The sequence below is a fragment of the Rhinichthys klamathensis genome, unplaced genomic scaffold, assembly GCF_029890125.1.
Source record: "Rhinichthys klamathensis goyatoka isolate OS25496 unplaced genomic scaffold, OSU_Roscu_1.1 h1tg000040l_1, whole genome shotgun sequence".
Lineage (NCBI taxonomy): Eukaryota > Metazoa > Chordata > Actinopteri > Cypriniformes > Leuciscidae > Rhinichthys > Rhinichthys klamathensis.
Window position 1 is genome coordinate 10,501,940 of NW_026606587.1, and position 27,440 is coordinate 10,529,379.

The window sequence follows — 27,440 nt, forward strand, 5'->3', positions numbered from 1 at the left end:
AAATAGTTGTGCTGCTTTATATTTTTGTGGAAGCCATAATACACTCTCTTTGATGAATTGAAAGTTTAAAAGAACAGCATTTATTTGAAATCAAAATCTTTTGTAACATTATAAATGTATTTACTGCAATTTTTGGCTAATTTAATTTGTTCAAGCTGAAAAAAAAAAGACGGCAATGTACTATATAAAAAAAGCACAATAACTGCATTGATAAAGTAGGCTTATTTACTAACTTTCTATTTTAATTTCTAACATGCAATCTTTTTAATTTGTTTTGCATATTTATTTTTGTCAGTTTCCATAGCCAAATTTCCATTAAGGTCATGTAATTTACTAAACATCTCCCTCTTCTGGTCGTAAAAGGCGTCGACAATGTCTGTAGTATGATCAGGAATATGATATGATATATCTTGCATTCACGAACTGTTTCAACCTTAAGATAATAATTTTAACCAAAAGTTATCCTTGTTCTTGTCACTTCTCTCTAACTCCATAGTGAAATGACAATAGCTTTATATATGTACTGGTCCTACAAAAATGTAAGACATTGGAATTCATAAAAGCGCTACTAAAAACAAACACACTGGAGCATTAATGTCATCACTCGTCATTCTCTAACATTATTTTATTTTGCATTATCAGATGGTATAATGAGGGAGAGAAAGAAAGCAATATGGGCCTTCATGTACAGGCAGAGAGACAGAGACAGCATAAAACATATACATATCAGTGTGAACAAAAAGCCAAAACACATGGAAATCTTTTCAGAAAGAAAATAAAGGGGTCATTCACACTCATGTCTGAATAAGAGCATCAGTGGCGTTTCACACAACTAGAAAACCAAAACAATCAAGTACTTAAGCACCCATGACTGAAGTGAAGTGTTCACTGTTGTCCTACAAGCCGTTTTTATGCACCAATTTGTGCTTTAGCTTAAAAAGGTTTGGACCAAAACATAAAAGGAAATATATCTTGTGCATGTGCATTATTTGTTCAAATTTTGAAAAATAGTGGCCTGTACTTTGTTTAACTTTGTTCTTAAAGCCCCCATGAATTCAAAATTGACCATACTTACTTTGTTTGCCTAAATTGATCGTTTTGTGGTGAACAATTCATCCATGCAAGTCAATCCAACAAAAAAACATTTTTTTGGCTTCATAATCTTTAATCAAAATCTGAAATTTCCCCTCCCCTCCGCATTGGAGGACCTTCCCTGATGACGTAGGTTTGACGGTTTGGGTGTCTGCTTAACATCCGTAACCACGCCCCTCCAACTGACAGTAGACAGGCTGAATGAAAACACCTTCTTTTCTACATCCAATCAGGTGCTAGTTGGAACAAAGCCACGCCCACTATTTTGCCTCATTTAGTATTCCGTTTTTCTCGGAAATACGTCACAACACTGGAGAAAATTCGTTTGCAACTTCCGGTTCACGGGGACTTTAAGGTTTTCTGTTACTCGGTTTCTCTCCCTACCAGTTTTATCTAAGACTACTGACTTTTGTTAACACTTGACCAAATTTTATACTACTTAAACTTTGTGTTCTTACGAACCTTTCAAATGTTTCACACAAATAAAAAAAGAAAGAAAAAACATTGAGTAGGAGGTTGAAGGTCAGATCTCTTACCATGGGTTGAATGATTGAGGTGGTGAAGTGGTAAGATATAGGGGAAATAAAAACAAATGTGGGGACTACAAATGGAGTCACAAAAAAAGTAACAATAAGTTAAATTCACAATACAGTATATCTAATTAATTCATATTTACACCACAGAAAAACACATTCAGTTTAATATTACTATAATTCATTCAAACGGCTCCCCGTTCATAACATATACATCATAGGTTTCATTCATTTTTTTTGGTAGCATATTCAAGTTTTTTTCCTCATTATAATAGGATGGATAATCTCCAGCTGGATTCCATGTAATAGTATGTTGAAATTAGGGTCTCACTTTCTCATGGGTCCCAATTGTTTCCTCTTGGTTATGATGTTAATATCAACCCTGAAAATGTTTCTTATTTGTGCTTTAATACCACCCACCCCCTTCCCTTTAAACCAACTGAAGACAGTGGAAACATAGCTAGTAGTTTCCATGCTGGCTGATCACACGACGTCCTCTTGCTATGATCTGCAAAGACAACACGTTTAAATGTTTACAATTTTTATCAATTATGTTAAAACAACAAAATACAAACATCATAATTGTATTCAATTTAAAAATATATGACTATATACATACTATTTTTTGTGTACTGTGCACAGTGTAGTGTACAATATACACAAGGTTCAGCATACTGGGCATTTTCTTAAAAGTTATAATGGCTAAACAAAACCTTTATTCAGCAAGGACACATTAAATTGATCAAAAGTGACAGTAAAGGCATTTATAATGTTACAAAAATTTCAATTAAATTACGTTTCAATTAAATGCTGTTCTTTTGACCTTTCTAAACATCAAAGAATCCTGAAAAAAAGTATTATGATTTCCACAAAAATATGAAGCAACACAACTGTTTTCAACATTGATTATGATAAGAAATGTTTCTTGAGCAACAATTAGAATGATTTCTTCTGATCATGTGGATCATGTGACACTGAAGACTGCAGTAATGATGCTGAAAGTTTTGCTTTGCCATTACAGGAATTAACTACATTTTAAAATATATTCAAATAGAAAACAGTTATTTTCAATTGTAATAATATTTCACACTATTACTGTTTTGCTGTTTCTTAGATCGAATAAATGCAGCATTGGTGAGCATAAGAGACTTCTATCAAAAACAAAAAAATCTTACTGACCCAAAACTTTGATCGGTAGTGTACAATGTAAAATTTAGAATATGACCCCTATAAAATGTTGATTGTAAAGTAAAAAAAATAGATATTTGGAGTTCAGGCATGCAGCTCAAAGCTGCCATCATTAAAAAAGGTCAAATAACAAATACATGTTGATTTTTCAATTATACTTTTTACTCAAATATTTATGCTGATAATATAATTAAAAAAAATGTAAGACATTTTATTAAATTATATTAAAAAAAAATGTTGCATGCATCTTTAGTATTGGACAAAGATGTTTGGACCACACTGTATGGTATGCATGTACGTCTGTATGCAGTAAAAATGTTGAAAGTAGATCAAATACCAAAATGTTACTTGTTTGATATGTTGTTCCCTTTCGAAGTGGAACTTCGGCGCTGCGTCATGGAGTTGACACTATGGTTGACACCATTAGTATGACCCATGTCTGAAGCATGTGTAAACAAAAGCCAATAATCATTGGCAGACGCCAGTCCACGATGTCATGTGGAGCGCCTGTGAGTATTAAAGGGTACCTGTAATACATGTCATCAGCCTTTTTGTCTTCAGGAGCCGCTTAGTTTGCGTTTTTTCGGTTAGGAAAATCAGGAATCTGAAATCGCTCTTTCTGTCGCTTGTTTCATATTGCTGAGCAGTGCTCGAGTCCCACGGAGGAGCTCCGGAAGGATAAAAGGAGGAGTAACGACAGTGAAGGATGAGAGTGGACCAGACCTGGACTTTATGTTGTGTTTTATTGCGTTTATATGTGACGGTTGTCCGTGAGACCAACAGTCGTTTTGTTTTGTTGTTTGTTTATTTTGTGATTAAAGTTTTACGTTGAATGTTCACTCGTTCCCACCTCCTTCTTCCCTGAACTGGAGCATTGTCGCAGCATACCTTCTCATGAAGTTTGCATTCTCCCCTTGGAAGTAGTGGTAATATCAAAGGTTGTAGTTGATATACTCCCTTTATTAGACTTACCAGGTCTTACCTTGCTATAGAGATTAGAAGCTTGGGTATCTTCTCTTACTATTGGAAGATATTGGCTTAGGGAATGCCACCACTATACAGTCTACATTTTGGATGATCCCTTGGGGTTAATGTACTCTAACTCTTGACAAGTAATCCGTGGAGTCAGTTTATGCTATGCCCTTTATGTTTGTGCATATTCACAGCACTCATTCAGATTTGTTTTTTGGAGCCGAGTGGGTGTCATCTATACACAAGCTCAATCCATTCATCCTCTGAAAAGGAAGCAAATTGCTGGTGTTACAGCGCATTGCAGTGGACTTTCTTGTGGAAAAGGGCATGGATAAGTGCAGAGAAAGTTCTACTTGGACGCTTCATAAGCATAAATGAGCAAGCATAAATGAGCAGTTTCCTCTAAAAGAGCTTTTCCGCTAAAAGAGCAAGCACAGACGAAGAGCATCTTTGTAAAGATGTCTTTCCGCCTGAGTGTTTCTGGGTGTGGCCAATATCTCTTGGCCTCGGATGGCAACAATCTTTGTCTCATGTGTCTGGGTCAAAAACATGCTGAGACAGCTTTCGTGGGTGGCTCATATTATTATTGCGAGAATATGATCGGGATGGCGACTCTCTTTTCTTGTAAGAGATAGAGTCACCTCAGTTGCTCGTCGAGCTGCCTGCAGAGATGAGAGAAGCTACTCTTGCCCAGGATGATGTGCACGCACAACTCCTTCCCCCAGTGGAGGACAAGGTGGAGAATCTTTGGTTTCATTTTCTTTTTGTTCCGCCACTCACCCAAGTTGCAGCGGTACCCACATTTTCAAAGAAAGAGCAACTTCTCCATTCTCTGGGTCACATAGTTCGCAGCCCGGACATGATAGACAGACTTACTGCCTACTCATGTGTGGATGCGAATTACCCAAATCACTGCACAGGTCAGTGTAGCACATTCAGAGGCAGCTTCCTCAACCGTCACAGGCCGGTTCCAGTTGGAACTTACGGAGCACCCACAGCCACACCCACACCCACAGCCACAAAGTTCGGAGGCCTAGTTAGCACTTTCCAATCGGTTGTACTGGCTCAGAATTGGCTATGCGATTCAGTTCGCCAGGCCCCCATCCAGGTTTAGAGCTCTCTTCACCTCAGTGGCAGGCAAAGATGCCCTTGTCCTGCGTGCAGAACCTGCAGTCCTACTGCCGAAGGACGCAATAGAGCCTGTCCCTCCATCCGAGATGAAGAAGGGTTTCTATAACCCTTACTTCATCGTACCAAAGAAAGCCGGTGGGTTACGACCATAGACTGTAAAAAAAGATGGATGACACCCCTTCACTCTCTTCCATTGGTCAGAAGTGAAGCCGCGAGTGTCCCGATATGGCGCTGACATCTTGTACTTGAGTCTGCGCAGAGGTGATTTCGGGACCAGACCTGCGCAGTCGTGAGCAGGAAGTAAAGCCGCGAAATCAACGCCCGGCCTCACTCTCGCAGAATCAATCGCAAGCACACGCTCCTGCACTTTTTAAAATTAATTATAGAAATTTAGATATTAAATTTAAAGCTCCAATCTCCTCAGTCCTCCGAAGATCCAGAAAAAAAGTCTGTTGGTGCTTCAGTGACTACTTCGCTCAGAGAACCTGTCAATCATGACGTCACCACCACCGCATCTAATAACTAACTAAAAACAAACTTATTTTAAAAACAAACACTTGAAATGACATCAGCGTGATTAAAAACTACAGTAAATGACAGAAACCATCTTTGGGAAAAAAAGTATTTGAAGTGTAATTGAATTGTTTAGTTGGTCTCACGTGCCGTTGAATAACATGGGGAGGCGGGGTTTATGACCTATACTAGGACCGGCCACCGGGGGGGCAATCGAAACGTTTTGGCTTCACTTTTCAGGGCTTGTGCGGCACGCTTGGTTACGACCAATCTTAGACCTCCGACTTTTGAATCAGTTGCTGCACAAGCTCTCATTCAAGATGTTATCATACAAGCACATCCTAACATCTTCGGTTCGCTTTGGTCATAACGGGGTAAGGGCAGCCTCTGCGACTTTGGTGAAGACTCAGGTGACAGGGACAGCCCAAAAGGGAGGACCTTGTACAGGTATGCCCATACAATGAAAAAAATCAATTCACTCCTTTTTTTTAATCCTCAAAAAGCCTAAACACTCTCAATAATCAAGCCGTTTGTATTTTCTGAGCAATATGGTGTCATATCAGGATTAGGGTTGGTGCTCAGACACTTTAACCGTTTGGGGCTTCAGGTCAACTGGGAAAAGAGCAAGCTCTCCCCAGTGCAAAGCATCTCTTTTCTCAGGATTAAGGTGGACTTTACGTCTCACAATTCTGAACTCCCTAAAGACATTCAGAGTAAAAACAGCGGTTCCACTGAAACAATTTCAGAGGCTCCTGGGGCATATGGTGTCCTCGGTCGTGCTGCTCGGGTTGATGCATATGAGACTGCTTTAGCATTGGCTACATACTCGTATAGCATATATAAACTGCCAAGGCGGTTTATGCTCAAAATGCATGTCCACCCCTAGTGCAACCCCTAGTGTCAGTCATCGACACCACGTCTCATTTCCTCCATCAGGGAACGGACGTTACAATATTAACCAAGATGTTCCCTATAGTGTAAACTACATGACGCAGCGTCAAAGTTCCACTTTGAAAGGGAACGTCTTGTACACTTACAGCTTGTTCACTCACCAGTGCAGAGCTTCAGCCAGCAGAGCCGGGCTCACATCTCATTGGAGAAGGAGGTGGGCTCACCCTGACCATACACTCCTTGGTTGTAACCGCCACCTTCGCCCTGTTGGCTGTATTCGGGCTGGTAACCGCCCTGAGAGCCAGCGTAAGGGTCCTGTCCATAACCTTCTTGTCCATAGCCTAGAAAAATACATTTAAAAGAGAATATAATTAAATAGGATGATGACCTTTGCAAGCCTTAAAATGTCAAAATTTTCAAATGACAATTATCCTGAAAGTTTTATTAGGGTGAATCTTATAAAACTTGTCAAGAATATGTGTCAGAAATTAAAAATTTAAATTAAACTTTGGATACAGAAGATAAGCCTATTTGTAGGATCATTCTAATTAAATTTTTGCACTGACATTATTATAATGACAATTAAGCATATTAATCAAATCACATTCTTTTATCCTCATTACTGAAATACTGACTTCACTTCTTCTTGAGATTCACATTAACCTACATATAAATGTTTATAACAGCAACAAAAATCTTAGTAGTAATAGTAATAATAGATAAGCTTATATGAACTTATGCGCTGAGAGCATAAGAATTTATGTGAATTCCATGCTTTAATTTTCAGTCTTTTAGTTGTGCCCACCCTGGCCGAAGGAGTCTGGTGCTGGCTGCTTCTCTCCAGAGGCTGCGTAAGTGCCAGCAAAGGCTGTAAGCCAACCGGTTTCCTTAAAGACGAACCACAGGTTCCCTGCCCATAGCACCACATTACAGAACCCAAACGCCTGCAGGTATAAGAGAAACCAGCCAAATGGTTACTTGCACGTACTGTTTGCATTCATTTGTATGCCCAAAAACATCTACACCCTGTTTTACCTGATGAAAATACTGCCAGTTTCATTAGACTAAGCATACATACTGATTTTTATCACTGGAAGTTGAAACTAATCTTGGTTTATTTTCAGTTAGTTGCCTACGCAAAATCTACATTAAGTTTTTATTTTTATTTTTTTTATCTAATATATATATATATATATGGTTCAGTCCTGTTTCCAGTTTCCCGCTCCTCGTTAGTGTTTAGTTTATTCACCTGTTATTCTGTCATTATCTGTTCATTTGCCCCAGCTGTATCTTGTTTCACCTATCTGTTCTCTGTGTATGTAAACCCTGCGTTCTCCCTCATTCCTGGTCCGTTCTCGTTTGTGTTTGGTGTGTAAAGTTACAGTGTTGTCCTGAGTTTGGAATTAAATCCTGTTTACTTCTATTCTTCGTCTCCTCGTGCTTCCTACCACCGTGTACCGTAACTATATATATATATATATATATATATATATATGTATATATTTTATTTCTTTTTTTTTTTTCAAGTAATGAAAACAATTTAGATGATTGTTCAAAACATGGATCAACGTTGATATTTTTAACATGGGTGAATTAAAATGTCATTGTTGATTTGTACAGGTAAATATTTTGCCTTTATTTAGCATTAAAGTGCCCCTATTATGCTATTTTAAAGTTTCCTAATTTTGTTTTGGAGGTATCCTCCAATAGATTTACATGCATCTACAAAAAAAAAAAAAAAAAAAACACTTTAATTTATAAATATACATTGCAGAATTACCTCTTTTCTCACGGTTTGATAAAGGTTTCTCTAAAACTGTCCAAGAGCCTGCTCTACTCTGATTGGTCAGAAGGTCTACCACTTTTAGCGCCTTGGAAACAAAACACCCATTACCATATATTCATTTAAGCTTCGGAGGCACTTGCAGAAAGTAAGATTGGAATTACTGACGACTCGTTTGAGGCAGTTCAAAATCAGTTCTTTCTTTTGGGGGACAATAACCCAGACCATTTATCATGCACTTTGAGCTTTGCAGAGCTTTTACATTCATAAACAGTTATATCACACACTACATGAAAGGTCATAACTGAAAAAGCATAATAGGGGTACTTTAAATGTTGAAACATGTATAACATTATTTACCCACATTTCAACATTGAAGGTTGGTCACTTGCCGGCTGAGTTTGTATATAACAGAGTATAATGGAGCATAATGATTGATTATCAATGCTCGACTACAGTATTTTACAGGAGTAACATCATTTTGTCATTGCTTATTAACATAATGTCCAACCTTTCTCACCGGCCCACGTGTCATTATAAAATTCTAGAAATACATTTAATACATACGCATAATAACATTATTTATAGTGACTGTACCCACCACAGATGTGTTTAGGCCGGAAACCACAGGCTCATGGATTTCTTTGCAGCGGTTTTCCTCACGATCACATGCATCGATGAGGTTGATGACCTCATCGGGGTCAGTTGCCCTCTTAACATCCGAGAGACCTTTGGCCCACGCCGCTGAACTTACCAACCACATGAAGGTAAAAATAGCTGTCACCACAAAATCCTGTAGAAAACACAAACAAATTATTTAAAAAAAAATGTCATTGGAATACTAATCACCATTATATTTGAATGGGTTATATGATATTTAAAAATTAAATATTATGCGTTTACTGCCACACTATAATGCAGTGACATTTCCCCCTTTAAAATCTTTAATATTTAAAGGGATAGACTTTATGATCCAAACAGATTTGTTAGTTAAGGCATGTTAGACACTTTCCACTGATCTTCAGTGTTGCAACATTATATTATGAATGTAACACGGTTAACAAAACATACAACAAGGGTTAACAAAATCATAGGTTATTAAAATTGTTGGTAACACTTTTTACATTTGTTAACATTAGTTTACTATATTAACGTGTCGTGAACTAAAATAAATTACAAATACTATTACTATATAAACTATATTAGCGTCCACGCCCACGCAGGTTAACGTTCTGTTTATTATAAGCATGCTGAAGTTTTATCATCTTTCGCCTTAAATGCACATGCTCTTTAACCTCTTAACCAGCGCCCCATTTTTTGAGAATTTTCTGAAAATGACATACCCAAATACAAATGTCTGTAGCTCTTAAACCCTATGGTCCACATTCATAACTCTGATCTTTTTTTAAACTAGACACTTGAAACTTTGTTACCCAAGAGTCATTATTACTCAAAGTAGCATAGGAACAGAGTAAAACAAGGTAAAATTTACATGAATGTGACTCACGATTTCTTTTAATTAACTTCACTTAGGGAAAAAATGATCAGACTTTTATGTTAAGGGCCTGAAAACACCATAAAGATAAAATTGAATGTCTGACCATGTTTAGATTCAAATTTGAGGATGATACTCCCAAAAATGTAGTTTCTGTAAGCTTTTATTCAAGAAAAGTATAGGCGTCCTTTCCAAAATGCAATTTGGAGACTCCAAATGGACACCTGGCACCCAAACACTTTACATAGGGAGTAAACACTATAGGTCTGCAACAACAATTCAGAACTGTTATGCCCTTCAAACCACACAAGAAAAAAACGATTTCAGCACAACATTTGAACATTTTACCAAAATTATCTTTATTTTGAACAATTCTAATAGCAAAAACAGTGATTTCTCACTACATGTATAGACATTGCAGAAGTGTTCATTTTCCAACTAATGTATAAAATATATAAAAAGAAAAACATAAATGTTTTAGAACATTTGTAATTACAAACGTGGTTTTTACCCAAATAAATTGCAATAAACTGATACTTATAATGAATATCCTATTACTTCCTGTTGCTCTTCGTCATTTTCTGCAAAAAAACCTTCAAATCTCTTCTGTAGTCGACGATCCATGATACAGATGCTCAGATATAAGCTTTAGAGTAAATCCGTGCATTTATGCAAGCTCCATGTGTCAAAACATCGCGTTTATGTGTCTGTTTACATTCTGGTCGGCTAACTATGTGTGCGTGCTGCGCGCGTGGCGAAAGCGCACATGTGAATGAAAACTTTGCGCAGTTGAATTTGACGAATGTGCTTGCATGAACTGTCTATCACTGCAATCGATTTTAGTTGGCTAATACTCCCATCAATCAAAACGTAGCTCAAAGGACATTGGATAGCATTATCCAGGCTTTTATCCAGTCGAAAGCCCAGCTGCGCGATGGACAGCGCGCTCAGCCTGTCAGGGACTCTCTTACTGTTTTGGTCTGTAACAGAGCCTGTGATTGAACAAGAGAGAAATAGGATGTATCATTCGATCCGGAAGAGTCTAAACTGCGGGGGTGAGATGGCTTTTGAGTGTTGGAATATGGATTAGAATCGATATTTCTTTGAAAATGAACATGATGCGAACTCTATCTCGAAAACGCTCATGAAAACAAAGGAGGATATTTCATTTTTTTCCCCTATTTTTCGTTGTTTTGGATTAAAAAGTGGGATGCATTTTGAAGAGTGGACCCTTACATTGAAATGTATGCTGTTGTTTCTTGGATTCTTCCGAACTGATCTGAACCATACGAGATGAAAGATGAGTATAGCGGTTCATTTTGCTCATTTTCAAATGAGCAGTCCTTTTGCATTTTATTTAACCCTTTCCTCTCTGGTGTATTGATTGCAAAAACAAGTCTAGAACATGGTTCTTGAGTGTTTTAGCTTTCAAATGATGCATAGTTTATGATAGTCAGATGAATATTTGTTATAAAACAAAGCTTAAAAAAGGTAATAAAAGTATAGCCACGCCCTCGACGGCCCGCTCGCGGGCCGATGCGGGTTAAGAAGTTAAAGCAGGATAGATTCTGAATGGCTGATACTGATACTTTTAGATTTAGAACAATTCAAAACAATTGGTCTCATTTACTAATAATTGCATGGATTATTACGTATTTTTTAAAACACAGGAAAACTTCTCACGAAAAAATCTGTGCCTAATTCCCAACATATGCGTACGCACATACATTTATTTTTAATCTCGTTATAATGTTAGCAAATTTTGAGTATTCTAAATGAGCAGCCTTGTGCACAAGGTTAGTCATTAGCATAAAACACGCCCATACTATCTCCAAAAAAGGGCGTTCCGCACAACCTTTCCTTTACAGCCTTTCGTCACTCTCGTCAAACATATGGCGCTCTCTGTAGACGCGCTCTTGCCAGATCCTCGAGCAATGCCAAGTGTGTAATTCTCATAACCAGTTCAAACACAATAAACACCTTTTATACAGACCAAGATTACAGAGCTCTCATTAGCCAGCTGTACATTCGCATATATCTGTGTTATTCAGAGAAACCTCGCAGCTAAAGCTATAACGCAGCTTTTCTAACTCTTTCATGGTATATGATGAAATGTATTTAAGATGAAATTAAATGGCATTATTTATTAATAATATAATTATAGTGGTGTTAAGATGAAATATAACTTGTTAACACAGTTATAAGGCCGGAGAGAGAACGTGCTTTTTTTTAAAGTACGTGTGGTTTCAGTTGTTCCTACATCTTTCATTAATTTTAGTACGAACATTTTTGGAGAATCATGATTTGTTCGTGAAATTGTTCACACACAGATTTCACACACAAATTTGTGAGTATGCATGCTTAGTGAATGAGACCCATAATCTTTATCCTTATCGTTATAGTCTTGAATGGGCCTAAGAGCATTTTGTTAATCTTAGTTAATGTTAATTTCAACATTTACTGAAACACTATTAAAATCAAAAGTTGTATCTGTTAACATTAACAAAGAACAGTTGTATTTTTATAAACTAACATTAAGAAAGATATACAGTTGTTATCAAAATCATTCAACCCCCATTGCAAATCAGGTTTATTGGCAAAATGTACTTTCAGCTGTTTGCAATGAACAAATCAAACAAAAGTAATTGAACTTTCAACTGAAAATGCAACTTTTAATGACTTCTGCAGTCTCAAAATGATTCATCCACCTGAATAGAACCCCTCACAACAGCACAACTCTGCAAAACAGATGTTGTCTCAAGCACTCCTGATGCAACTAATCAAGGGCTTCATTACTTGCACCAGGTGTGCTTGAGCTAGAACACATTAAATATATGAACGTACACCACTACTGACCCAAAAGAACAAGAAAAGTGCTCAAAATAATTTAAATAAGCCTTAGAACTCTTCAGCCCTATGGATCAGCAGTATGTCTGCAGGAAGAAGAATATATATTGCAGCATATACTGAAAATAACACTCTCTACAGTTGAGCATGTTGTGGCACGGTGATGCTCTGGAGCTGCTTTGCATCCTCTGGCACTGGAAACATGCAGCGTGTGGAAGGCAAGATGGATTCATTGAAGTATCAGGAAATCCTGGGAGAAAACGCCATGCCGGCAGTGAGGAAGCTGAAGCTTGAGCGTTATTGGACCTTCCATCAGGACAATGATCCAAATCATACCTCAAATTCTACCAAGGCTTGGTAGCCTTTTTTGTGCTGATTTGTTGTGCTGAGCTATTTACTTTTGTTTGATTTGTTCATTGCAAACAGCTGAAAGTCTGCAAATTTTGCCAATGAACCTAATTTGCAGGGTTTTGTTTGTTTTTTTCTTCTCTCATTTAAGTCATTCAGTTTTATGCTGATTATGCTCAAAGAAAATGTATACCAGCTGAAATTTCAATTTTCACAAGAAAGAGACTGCAAGAAGACTCACAGCCTGAGCTCCTTTGTTTCCCTCGTGGTACTTCTCCAGGAGGAAGATGTACACGGACATGGCTGCCATTGTATAAAGGAAGGAAAAGACACCAATGGTGACAAAGAACTCAGCAGAGGAAGAGTTGTCTCCCACCAGAAAGAGACGTTCAGGTTCCGGTCCTTTACATGAAGGAGCATCAAACCATACCTGGTGCAGTCTGTGGAGAAAGACACTTGGTAAATGTCTGTCAGAAGTTTAAATCGCTTGACCAATGTGTGAGAGTGTGTGCGCATTCACGTGAAACAATTTAAAAGGTTCTCCTATGTAATCATAAGCCCCTTTCGCACTGGGTAGTTCTAGGAACTTACCGTATTTTCTTATATATATTTTTTTTAAGGATTATAAGGCGCACCTTCAATGAATGACCTATTTTAGAACATTTTTCATATATAGGGCGCACCGGATTATAAGGCACATACGATACTGCAGTCAAACGTTTGACTGGGTTTGCGTTATGCATCCACTAGATGTGCTAAAGGGAATGTAGCGAGTGCGCGGCGCCGGAGGCGAGGCGTTTATTAGTAAGCGTGAGCGCGCTGGGGCGGGCACGTAACTTACATTCGCAGCCTGACTCATATGAGTATTCATGTGCGGCGGCTCGCTGACAGCAACAGCTGGCTGTTTTGAATGAGACGACCCGGTTACTGTGAACGGGGAGCGCTTTATGAACATTCTGTGATGCGCGAGCAGCGCCAGGGACAGTGTGTCTGTTAGTAAGAGTGAGCGCTCGTGAGCGGGCACGTGACTTACACACATAACCTGATTTATACGAGGTTGAACTGGCCGTGTGACAGAGCGGGCATAAGATGGACACGAGGGCGAGTTCGCGGGCGAATTTAATAACGCGGAGCGTTATTAACCAATTGATCCAACTAACCAATTGATCCATATATAAGGCGCTCCGGATTATAAGGCGCACTGTCGTTTTTTGAGAAAATTAAAGCCTTTTAAGTGCGCCTTATATTGCGGAAAATACGGTAGATGTAGGAACTAGGAACTAGCCACCGTGGTTCCCTGAGAAATAAATGTTCGGTTCCCCTAGGGCCATTTTCTTTGTTGCATTCACATCGGCAGTAGAAACTCTCAAGTGACGTAAGCCATGCTTGTTGGTGTGACTTTTATTTTGATCTGTTTAAAAATCCTATCTAAGTATTAGCGTTTGCCGTGTGGTTAATGCCCCATGTCGCTATCTGAGGAGAAATACATTCATGTTTCGCTTGGTCCCCTCAAAGTTGCGTTGAATTTTATCCTTAGCGTAAAGGTTAAGAGGTCCATCTATCACTGTTTTCCATGTTCGTAGAGTTAGTTTGTGGAGTAAATATATAGGCTATAATCTGTGTGTGTTTACACAGCTTTTTTTAAAATGGCGGGTGCTGGTGTTTCGCGTGTGTTCGGCCAATCAGCGTACACTAACGTCACTGGTAGTTCCTATAGTGCTGGTTTAGTCCCTACTCTGAAGTAGGAGCTAAATTAGTTCCCCCAAAAGGCGTTCCTAGAACTAAAATCATTCACAGTTCCTGCGGTGCGAAAACGCCAAAAAGCAGGTACTTCCACCATTAGTTCTGGGAACTATGAAAAGGTATCTCCGATGCGAAAGCCCCTATAGACATTATTTAAAGTCGGTGTAAAACGAATAATAATAATAATAATAATAATAAACTTTATTTTATATAGCGCCTTTAAAAAGTATCTCAAAGCGCTTCACAAGAATAAAAACATAAAACATACAATTAAACAAACTATGCATTTCTGACAGAAAAACGTAATAAAATACAAAAAAAAAAACATTATGAAAATATAGGATTAATAATAATAATAAGACAATTATAAACAATTATGTAAAAGCTACCCTAAACAAATAAGTTTTAAGTGATGTTTTAAAAACACTAAGAGATTTGGCTTGCCTAATCTCAATAGGCAGGGAATTCCAAAGTTTTGGAGCATTCGACGAGAAGGCCCTATCACCCATGGATTTTAGTCGGGTATTTAAAACGAAGGTTGCGATAGTCTTTTCTTTCCTATTGTATATCCGAGTGAAACGGTTTCTTGAAGAAGAAAAAATGTAGTGCGGGACTTGATTTTGTCCATTATGAATTAATTGGATTGTTGGGTGGTTGAGGTTTGCTATTGGTGGATCTCGACGCGTTTCACACAAAATAAAACTAGACTATGGCAGGTTGTAATAAAAATGTAGTGTTCATTGGAGTGGTCTAAGACCGTAGGACTTTTGTCGCACTTGGACTTGGAACACACACAATTTTTTTACTGGATTCGAGGAGTATATGTGGTTGTAATAAAAACAAATCCTTCCCTCTTGGGTCAATTTGACCCCCAAAGGAATGAATGGGAAATGGGGAATTTTCTTTATTATTTATCAAAAAATCACATAAAGAATGGCACAATCCCGTGGTTAAATTTGAACACATTTACAATGCAGAACACGCACACAAATGCAAAATAAATGGTAAAAATGTTAATATTATAAGAGAAACTGACTTTAGGACCCAGGGGAACAGTTAATTTGCTCCATAGAGAGCAATAAGGCCATCTAGTGGCAATAATTATATTTCTTTGCACAAGAGGTCAGCAAAGACACCCAATATGAGACTTTTTGAGCTGTTTTAACAAGTTTTTGCATGTAATGAAGCATTATTCAGTTCTTCCAGAAAAACACGGGTTTTTTTTGTGATTGTTGCGGGCAAAAATCCTTGATTATGCGGCCCATTTTCTTTAAAAATGCGATGGAATATGCGGGATATTTATGCAATTTTATGCGATAAAATTGCGGGAACTTGCAAAAATTGCGGGAACTTGCAAAAACTGCGGTTTGATGAAAAAGGGAAAAGAAAAGTGATTCCCCCAACACCCTGTTCTCACTAGGCTACTACCTTAATGTAAAGAGTCATTTCTTATTACTTCCTATGATAAGCAGGCATACTACATCACAGAAAGTGCTGGAAATATTTAATTTCTCATCTTGTTTTATTTCAGACTGTAACGAGTGGAAATAAGGTGTGGCCCCTTTAAGAGCTGCGCGCTCCCTGTTGAACTGTCTGCAGTAACGTTATTATATTGTATGTGCCATGCGCCTCGAACACCCCATGTGTGTGCGGGTAATTTCTGTTGGATGCTGCTTCTTTTATCTTATTTTGTTTATTAAGTAACGATGTGGACGGTAGAACGTGTAACAGACAGTTATACGAGTTCGATTTGGGAATAAAGTGCGAGTTGTGAGATGCCAATCGCCTCCGTGAGTCTGTCTGGCCTCTGCAATAACTTTAGCTGTGAGCTATCCCTATTTTTCTTCCCGACACAACGCGTTACAAGACCTTAATAAACACATCAAACTTACAAAACATTGATGAGTCAAACAAGTTCTGTAGCTTCACTAGAGCAATATGCTACAACTTCAGTAAAAATTAATAAATTAAATATTTAAAAATAAAGTGTGCTCCTGTTTTACAGCTTTTCGATGATGTTCACGTCGCGTAATTACGTCACTTCACAACTTTCCCATGGCAACAGGAGGAAACGGCTGCTCTTGTGTGAAGCAAACGCAACATTTTCCAACTTTCTGCTAAGATATATGTGACTTTTTTGCGACGAAAATGCGGGGATTATGAAATCAAGCAAGCACCGCATATTTTGCGCAAAAATCAGCAATTTATGCGGCGAAATTGTGGAGTATTTGAAAAAATGCGACCCCTGCATAAATATGGGGACTTTGGCTGATTATGCATTGAATTCAGCGATCGCATAATCGCGTTTTTCTGGAGGGACTGGTTATTTTGTATTTAAGGGAAAGAATGTGCTTAAATTATATTATTAAATTAAATTAATGATAAAATCTAGTAATTTACAGGTAAATAAATAAATAAAAAAATCTCCAAAAGCATTGCATTAAAAAATAGAGAAAAAAACTATAAAAATGAAATGATATAATCTTTCTTTACAACTAGGTGAATCAAACACATCAATTAAAGAATGGAACTCTGTCGATATGTATTGAGGATATGTATTGAGGATACGATATGCATATCATACTGTGATCTGATATGGCAGGAATGGCAGTGGAACACTGACCTGAACGGGTACTCAAACTCAACCTCAATGTTCAGGTCACTTTCTGTGCGGTTCTTACACTCCACGCTCAGACGAAACACTCCAGAGTAACCGCCACAGGTGGAGAACGCAAAGATGGCGAAGAACTGAGAAGGAGAAAGAAAGAGTCAGTTGTTATAATAAATAAGTGTGTATGTGTAAGTGAAGAATAGCAATTAGCATGAAACGGGTGTACTGAAAACGCCCATATACAACGTACAATCTATATAATAAATATCCTATTTTCCAACAAATAAATCGTAAACATTTTTTATATTAGCATAAATAGACTTGTTTTTTCCTGTCAGCTAGAGGTGCACAATTCTGGATAAATTGAGAATCACAATTTTTTTTTGTTTTTAAAAAGAGATCATAATTTCTCCCGTGATTCTGAGCAGACAACTAAACAAAATAACATGTAATTTACTGGAGGTTTTGTCAAAATGGTAATTGGTGCAATCTATTTAACATGTTTAATGAATCTGAATGCATTATATATATATATAAAAAAAAATAGTTTGAATTAATGATTCAATGACTCTCTCATAAGTACTTAATTTGCTGTGTCCCAATTCGCATAGTGTCCGTCCTAAATAGTATTCAAAATTAGAATTAGTGTGTGTCCCAAATCGTAGTATGTTGAAATGTTGATAAAAGATACTCGGATGGCAGATCCGTGCAACCTCTAACAGCTAATATTGCCAACAAACCCATTGCGTGTTGGACAAGGATTCAATTAGAACTACAAACACATGAAAATTATTAAAAACTACAAACATGGCGGATGTGTGAGTCCCAAGGTTAAGAGGTTTAGATAAAGGGGTGATCTGAGTGATTAATAATCACTGTCTAACTTGACGAAAATATATTTATTCAATGTTATCCACATTATAGTTCATCTGCAACAGGATTGTGAACTTTTGTATAGATACTACATTTGGTCATTGACTTTTAAATGCATCATTGCAATTGCAAACACAATGGGCGAGTCTCTGAATGAAAGACCCACGACTGGCAGATCAAGGCTACTACATTTATTTCCAAAATGGTGTCTCCAAACCCTAACCCTAACCATTAACCATAAACCAAACTCTATTCCAGGCCGGATATGAGCTTTTAACTATAATTCTAGTGTCACGCAATATAGTTTAGCCTATAGCACAGTGCGAACTGGTTAGGAAAAGCTTTTTTGATCATATTAAAAGACATCACAGTAATATGCAAATATGTAGACTACAAAATATTACTACAAATTAAAAGACCTGTTTACTGTTTGAATATATTTTAAAAGTGTCACATGATCCTTCAGAAATCATTCTAATATGCTGATTTGTTGCTCAAGAAACATTTCTGACAATATAAATATATAGCAATATAAATATCTTTGTCACTTTTGATCAAATGAATACATCCTTGCTGAATAAAAGTATTCATTTCTTACAGAACCCAATTTTTGAATAGTGTTGTTTACCATCACATGAAGGTAAAAACATTTAAATAAAAAACATGGTTTCAGACATTTCACTTAATAATGTCAATAAAAATATGGGAGTTTCATATCAAATGTAATTTGAAATATAATTATGTGTTAATTCACCATCTGTTGTATAACACACAATATAAAATATAAAATACAATATCTGCTAACCCAATCGCTGCTGACACAAGCATACACAGTTCAAAGAAATGCAGCTGCATCCAGGTCACTGTTGCACCTGTTGTCATGGAAACTTGAGGTGACAAACAAGAGGCGTTAACAAATTATCACAATTAACACAATAACACCTACTAGCACTGGTGTCACAATGATGCAGGCACATGCTCACACACATACACACACACACACACACACACACACACACACACACACACACACACACACACACACACACACACACACACACACACACACACACACACACACACACACACACACACACACACACACACACACACACACACACACACACACACACAAACAAACAAACAAACAAACACACACACACACACACACACACACACACACACACACAAACACAGATTAGTTAGTCAGAGTATTTTTACCACACCCTCCCTTCACTGCAGGAAGATCCGATTGAATAGAAAATCCGGCTATTAATCTCACTGAGGTGCTTTACCATCTGTCACTACACACACTGTGCTGATCTACTACACATCACTCTACACACGCACATTTACACACATACACACAAATAAGCTCTGTTCCAAAACACAGTGAGCTGCCTAGCTGCCTCCTAGCCACCATTGAATAAGTGACGATTAGGAACGCTCTCCAAAGGCAGCATCTCTGCGTGCCACAAATAGCCCTCCGTTTATTTCAGTGGAGTTTGGTATTAGCATGTTGCTAAGCTAATGGCGTGACACTAATAAGCATTAAAGAACACAACATTGGTCCCCATTGACCTGGACTGTATGGACAAAAACCCCCACAGTTTTTTAATATCTTCTTCTGTGTTTTGCAGAATCAAGAAATTCACACAAGTTTGGAACGACATGAGGGCGAGTAAACAATGACAGAATTCTTAGTTGAACTATATCCAAAATTTATCAGCAACATGGATAAAGATCGAATGCACGTTTTTACTTTTCAAATCAAATTGAAAAATGCGATGTTTCAACACTTTACTTTCAACATATGAGAGTTAAAATGTTACCATTGATTTATTAGTGTTTTGTTTAACCTTAACCGTTCCTCGTTAAATGTTGTTTGAACATTTTTGTCAACATTGAAACAACCACTGTTATTATTTCAATCACAATCATACGTTTGGTCACTTGCTCAATTTTTAAATTACATTGACCAAATTTGAACAATATTTTTTAGTATTGACCCTGTGCATTTTTAATTGCAATGCAGCATACGGTAAATGTCCCTACATTTTCTAGGCAGCTTGTGAAGCTCAGCACACATATAGTTACTGATGTATTATGGGACAACCAGATCAAATAAACACAAAACTTCATTGTGTCTCAGGAAATGGGTTATTACTTGCACTGAGTGATTATATTCGTGAGAAGGCAACATGGCAGATAATCAGAAAGATACAAAAATACAACAGAAAGTAAAAAAAAACACTTTTACTTTAATAAAGTCAGGGCTACTTTAGCTTGACGGATGTTGAAAATAACTCGTAAATTCCAAAAATCAAACGAATCAAAACATCCGATAGGAATTTAAGATCCAGCAGGATCTTATTTGATTCCTAGAATCCTACTGGATATTGTGTAATCTTTAACAGAAAGCTGCTTGGGTTGTATTGGAATAATGTCTTGCGGATCTGCTCAAGGAAATCCCAGAGGGAGTTTTAAGAGTTTTAAAATCCCCACACATTTTCTTTCAATTCCTTTTGAAACGGCAGCATTTTATCCTGCTGGTCCGGTTGGGAATTATGTGTTCCCATCTAGGCTTTTGCTTTGTGATGCTGTAGATTTAAAATTTTCTATAGATCCTAATCATTTGTTACCAACATGTATTCTTTACTTTAACAAGCTCATTGTTTCTGCCTTAAATTAATACATTGTTAGCTAACTGTGTGTACATTTCTGAAATATATAACTTCTCTGATAACAGATCACTCTTAATTGTAATGTAGACATGTGCATTTTCTGTAAAGCTGCTTTAAAACGATATGTATAAAAAGCGCTATGCGATAAATGTGAATTGAATTGAATTAATTGCTGTAAGATAATTGCCATTTAGGATGGGTTTCAAATTTCTTGTAGGCATTCCTTAAGGATTTTCAACTATTATGGAATAAATGAATGAAGAATGGTGAAAGAAAGTCATAAGGAATTATGTGACTTCAAGTTTAATTTTTTATTTCGTTCCAAACCTGGGTTCAGACCTGGATTTTTTGGCAATGGGACAAAATGTTCCTAGTGGAATCTAATATTAAAGACTCCTTTTGTTATCCTTTGTGATCGTGCACTACAGCCTACACAGCGCCTGGCAAATGGGATTTACGTTTTTAATAGCAAGTAAATGTATTTGTGCAATAAAGGCATCATAACATCCACTAAATATTGGCCTTTTTCTTTTTTTGCTGGAGAAGAACTGAGACCATATGTTAACTGAGGATGCAGGCCAGCTCCGGCCCAGTGACTATACACTTCTCTCTAATTCTGAGCAATTAATTAGAGCAAGCTTTAAAGAGAAAATTAGACAGAAATGGGCACAAATTCATGACATATCACATTTAACCAAAGCGCAGGCTGTTAAATCTACAGATGTGACAGATTAGATATCTGTCATGATTCCTGTCTTGTGTTTTCCTTGTCTTGTGTGAACTTTTGTTATTTCCTGTTCTGTGCCATGGCACAGTTTTGTAGTCCTTTGTAGTTTTTCTTGTTTATTAGTCTCTCCAGGTGTTTCTAATTAGCCCCGCCCCCTTGTTATGTTGTTAAGCTTGTTTGTCTGTGTATTCAAACCTCTGTGCTTCAGTTGTTGGTTGTCGGTCGTTATTGTTTGTAGCTGTTTCTTGTTCTGTCCTGAGTTCATGTTCTGTTGTTTTGCCCTGGATTACCTATTTATTAAATTAATGCTTGCACTTGGATTCTCTCCGCTTCACTCCTGCCTCAACATTACAATATCAATGTCTCTTATTTTTCAAAAGGACCCATAAAGTGACTACTGTTTTATTTCTTAAATGGAAACATTTCAGAAGAAATTTACCGTTGCACTGAAGCACAATAACTTACATACTGTAACTTACTATCACAATTTCATATCATACTATATATAATAAAAATGTTCTCTCAGTAAAATCTACGATTTTAAAATAATTAATAAAATAAACAATATCTCAATACTTACACACAGGGCTTGACATTAACAACCGTCAAACCTCGAAATGTGGGTGTATTTCAGCAGTGGCGTGTAACGCAGTCACTACTGGCCACTTTGGAGGGTTGAATTGTATATAGAATACATTTTTCAATTGTAGTCTTTTAAAAAGGCATCTGAAATAATAAACTAAGTGCAATGTAGTGTTGTTAAAAATTTCTCCGACAGCGAGTGACACACAAACCCGGCTCTCCTCACTCACTCCTTTCATTTACTCCAGATGAATATTGTTGGTGTAACAGGGCTTGAATTTCAGCATGGGATTGTGCATAATTTGACTTATTCCCACAGATTTTGTTCTCACACCCAAAGTGCGCGCACATAAAGCCGCCTCTCAGCACTAAATTGAGTTCTTTTTCCCTGCTTAAACAGACAAATACACACAAAATAATATCAAAATGCCAGACTTGGCGAGTATTCATGTAAACAGTCAGTTATGTATTAAGTGAATGTAAACAGTTGAGAAAGAAAACGCACGTGTAATGGATCCGTGCGTCAGGTCTTAAAGTGACATCAGCCTGATAAACCTGCTGCCAAATTATGAGATAATATTAAAAAGATCTATATGGCAGTTTTTTCCCATGGTATCGATGTCAGAATTGTGGCTAGTGAAAATGCTGAGTGGCTTGTAACTTTCGAAAACCACTATAGCCACAGTGGCTGCTGAGCAAAACAGTTCATGTCAAGCCCTGCTTACACCTATCTACCTACAAATCTATTTTACAACTTTAAACATGCACAAAAACACACATATTTGCAAATACATTTTCTAAAGATACTGGGGCACTTGAACTCTTAGAATCTAAAGATTTGTAAATGACAGTCTTGATTTACCATCACTTGTCTTGTAAACTATACCGTCAGGCTCCTCTCATTATGTAAGCAACAGCAGTGACTGTTCACAGCCACCCACACAAGCTGTGCACAATACCATGTGTGTGTGTGTGTGTGTGTTGTGTTTACTGCCAGCTATAATTAAGAGAAACTGAACTAGATTCGCACTGGCTGTAGGAAATACCAGTGCTTTTGGTAAAATACAGTTTTAAAAGTTGCAACCCCACATATTTAAAGAGATTACAGTTTTTAGAAGGAAATAATATGAAGGAAAGAGGAAAGAAAAGGAGTTATGGATTGCAAGATAAAAACAACACACTGCATGAACTATAGTTACTCACCCATTGTAAGATTTTAATGAATCCTAATGGCTGCTTGATGATTGTGAACTGCCCTGTGGCGACCAACTGAAAAACAAATAAACAACAGATAATGTCAATGCAAAAACTACTGCTATAAAGACCATCAAACCTGATATGTGAAAAAGAAGTACAACTTGGCATACTTTTAGGAGAACCTATTATGGATATAATAGCAAACTGAGGCCCAGTTTACAACTGGTATTAAGATGAGTTTTGGTCAATCCCATCACAAGTTGACGACCCTAAATACAGGAGTAAACGGTTTCTAAAAACCACTTCCAGAGGTAGTCGAAAACGCATTCGACCGGATTGCTTTCGTAATGTAAACGCTCATGTGGTCGAATGTGTTCGAACAGCCACAATAGACCGTCTTCTCTCCGCCTACTGACTTAATGCATTCATTATGGGAAGCGCGCTAGCCAGACGGGCTATTTTGTCCATTAGATCAAAAGATCTGAATAAACCCATTCATTTTCATTCACCCGCCCATAGAGCCTCCCCTCTAAGACATCAGATAGAAGTGTTTGAAAGTGGACGGATTAAAACACCAGGTGTAAACGGGAATGTGTCTCCCTCGTCTACTTGTGATACGATTGGCCAAAACCCATCTTAATACCAGGTGTAAACAGGAACGAATGTAATTGCGATTGCAATTAAATGTAAATGTTTTATAGTTTAAAATAATATTAAATGCAATCAGTTTGTTAGGTTTATGTTGGTTTTCATTGTTTCCTGTGTTTTTGTTCTTGTTTCCTTTGTTCCCTATGTTTCCTACCACTCAAGTGTTACCATGGTAACCAATTATGTTTACCTGCCCCTCCTCATTATATCCTTTGTATTTAAACTCTCAGTTTGGTTCTAGTTTTTGTCCAGCTTAACCACTGTTTAAAAAGATGCTGCGTTTGTTCTTGTTATCCTGGATTATTGTTTTGGTTTTGGATAATAAAGTTAATATGGCTGTGATTATATCCACCACGCCTGCTTTATTTAAGTGTGTTAAGATATAGTAATAAAAACTACATTCTAGTAGTTGCGTAGACTGTCAATGGAGGGACAGAAATCTCTCAGATTTCATTAAAAAGATCTTCATTTGTGTTCTGAAGATGAACGAATGTCTTACGTGTTTGGAACAACATGAGGGCGAGTAAATGATGACAGAATTTTCATTTTTGTGTGAACTATCCCTTTAGTAAAATCTCTGAATATCACTTATGTGATGGTTTGAGTTGGACATACCAAAATAAATGCCAAAAATTCAACAGTATATTTGGTCTAAAAATTACATCCATTATTTAAGTTTTCTTCACGAAAAGAAATTAATATTTGATTAACAAATTATATTTTAAGATATTCTCATTATTTTTGTTACATTTCTTTAACAAGATGGTTAGGTTGAGGACGGGCCAAGAGGCAATAAGACTTAAAGACTGTCTAACTGCTTGCTGCTTTATATTAAAAGTATTATATTAGTGAGCACAACATGAAATAAGTTCACATAACTCATAAATATTGTTTTTTAAATTGGCTTACTTAAATATTTGAGTTATTCAATTTGACTTGTCGTGGTATCAAACGTGGTTATTCATTCTACTTTTTTTCTTTTTTTTTTGCTTAATTCATAAGGTATATTTCCTTGATTTTACAGCTTTCACAGCTGATTTGTCCTCATTCAACACAATTATGCACACTGCTTTTTCACAAGAGTATCTATCTTTGTGTCTAGTATATACCTGTCTGTCTGCCTTTCTGTTGTAGAATGTAGAGTCATTTCAGCTTATTACTTCTGAACACAGAGTCATAAGTCCCTACCTACGTCAGTGATGACGACAGAGCAGCGTCCAAAGCGACCAATAGAGCGCACATGCGAGGAGAGGGAGACTTTGCAAGCATTAGAATTAGTAAAAGCTGCTTATCTCAACGTTTCCTTTATGAAAGTGCAACTGGCGAGCATTTGCAGGCTACAGGCCGATTTATTTGACTCGCACAGCGGGCATAAGGCCAGAGAGCACGCGAGTGAATGCGGCCCACTGCAGATAATAGCACAATCCTTTTTTCACTTTACTCTTTAGTGCCCATGCAAACCATTTGCCATCTATAGTAATCCAGATTGTGATATCCCTGTTCTAGTATAATAATGTAATACGTGACAGACACTGTCTGAATAATTAACGTAGTATTCTGAAGTCCGATTCATTGGAGCGAATCGGTTCTCTCGGACTGTTTTATTTAATACGTTTGGGTTATATAGATTTGGGTTTTAAAACGTAGTTTGGGTTAGGCTATATAGATTGTTTATGGTTCCAACATGTCACCCACCTCACGGTTTTACTACCAAAGTTATCCCTTAGACAGTCGAATGATTTACGACCGTTATATGAATCGGTTCGTTCGAATCACTAAAAAGAACCGGTTTAAAAGACGATTCGTTCGCAAATTGGACAATCAACGCAAATACAGATAACCAGTGGACGGCTCATGTCCTTTTATGTCTCATCTCAAAGAGGGAACATGAAAATAAAGACTTTAAGTTATTTGATCAGCCGAATCATACAACTCTCCCGTTTGAAAATAGTTGCGCAGTTCAGTCATTCATACTAAATAATATATATCCCGACCCACAGTATAAAATACCACAGTCGCAATGCACTGCTTGTACCCTATTGTTATTTTACGCGAATTGTCTTGAATTGCTACCGGTTTTCTGTAGTGTTTTATTTGGTTGCATCCAACAGAGATTCCCTGAAACTCAACGAGACGTCGTCTCTAGGTATTCTTGTCCTGTAACGTTAAGTCATTAATTTAAACTCCGTTTTATCTGTCCAGTTAAAATCAATGTTAGTCAGTCAAATAACAGTTTGCCTTTAGGCCTATACGCGAATAAGCGTGAGGCCTGTGCAGAGTATTTATTAGGTGAATAGCTGTGATTGAATGCCTTACCTGGTTAACAACATCCATCTCGGTCCCCTTGTCGCTGATAAGAGGATCAGACGAGAGGAGACATCCGGGTCACAGCACTGATGACACCCGCTCGCTCGCTCGCTCGCTCGGGATAATACAATACATCTGTCGGTCAAGCCATGCTGTCTGAGGGAAGTGCTTCTTTCACAGCTGCACTCCTTATCACACTGCACTGCTTTAATAAAATGGGTTATAATTCAATAACGAATTAATTAATTATTATGAATAATAATAATTTATATATAAATGAAACAAAATATAATAATAAATAACAACAATAATGAATAATTATTTATTATAATAAATTAAATATATTATATATATATATATATATATATATATATATATATATATATATATATATATATATATATACTTTTTTGTCTTTTCCATCATTCATTCATTCATTCATTCATTCATTCATTCATTCATTTATTGCTCCACAAACGCAAATAAGTACCACTAGACATGCAACAAAAACACAATAAATAATATGAATCATATATATATATATACTGTATATATATAACATTTTTGTATTTGATTTATATTTTTGTTAATATCGTGTATTATACATATAATACATTTAAAAATAACAAATAAACATATATAACATAATAATAATAATAATAATAATAATAAGGGATTTAAGTTAATAAAACTCAAAAGAACTAGAATTTATTTAATTTATTTTAAAGGTGTCCATTTGAACTTTTTATAAATTGTATTTTTATTTTAAAATATTCTGCCTTTTAATCGTATGCATAATTACATGATTTTGCATTACATTTTGAAATAGATGAATCACTTAAATAATATAAGTTATTTATTTATTTATTTCTAAATGGCTACATTTGATGAAAAAGTTGAGTATAGTTTTTTTCTGCACCGGCTCCTTGATTGCTTGATTTACCCTACCCAGAGCAATTTTAACACCCTTAAAAAATATTTATTAACCAAACATGAATGTTTTTTTAAAATGAAATAACAGGTTCCTGTGGCAAGAATCTTTGGGGCAGCTGAGACAGAAAACGTAATGGCCTAAGCAATATTTTTGTTATTGAAAATTGTAGCCTATTTATTTTCAATAGCAAAAATATATAAAACCATATGGATATCTCAACGAATTTTCAAAGAGTTTTTAACTACATTTTTAACAAGATTTTACGGACATGCTAATGTGTTATATATATATATATATATATATATATATATATATATATATATATATATATATATATATAT

At 36.7% G+C, this 27,440-nt stretch overlaps 1 protein-coding gene across 1 annotated transcript; it reads right to left on the minus strand.

The window, feature by feature from the left end:
• Window positions 1-1,731: 1,731 nt before the first annotated feature.
• sypb (synaptophysin b) lies at window positions 1,732-26,289 on the minus strand. Its single transcript, XM_056246836.1, has 8 exons — window positions 26,175-26,289; window positions 23,217-23,282; window positions 17,160-17,284; window positions 13,035-13,233; window positions 8,705-8,896; window positions 7,126-7,264; window positions 6,482-6,661; window positions 1,732-2,133 (listed from the first exon to the last, which is right to left on the minus strand). Exons 1-7 carry the CDS (start codon window positions 26,190-26,192, stop codon window positions 6,513-6,515), a joined length of 888 nt encoding a protein of 295 aa, XP_056102811.1. The 5' UTR covers window positions 26,193-26,289; the 3' UTR covers window positions 1,732-2,133; window positions 6,482-6,512.
• Window positions 26,290-27,440: the final 1,151 nt, after the last annotated feature.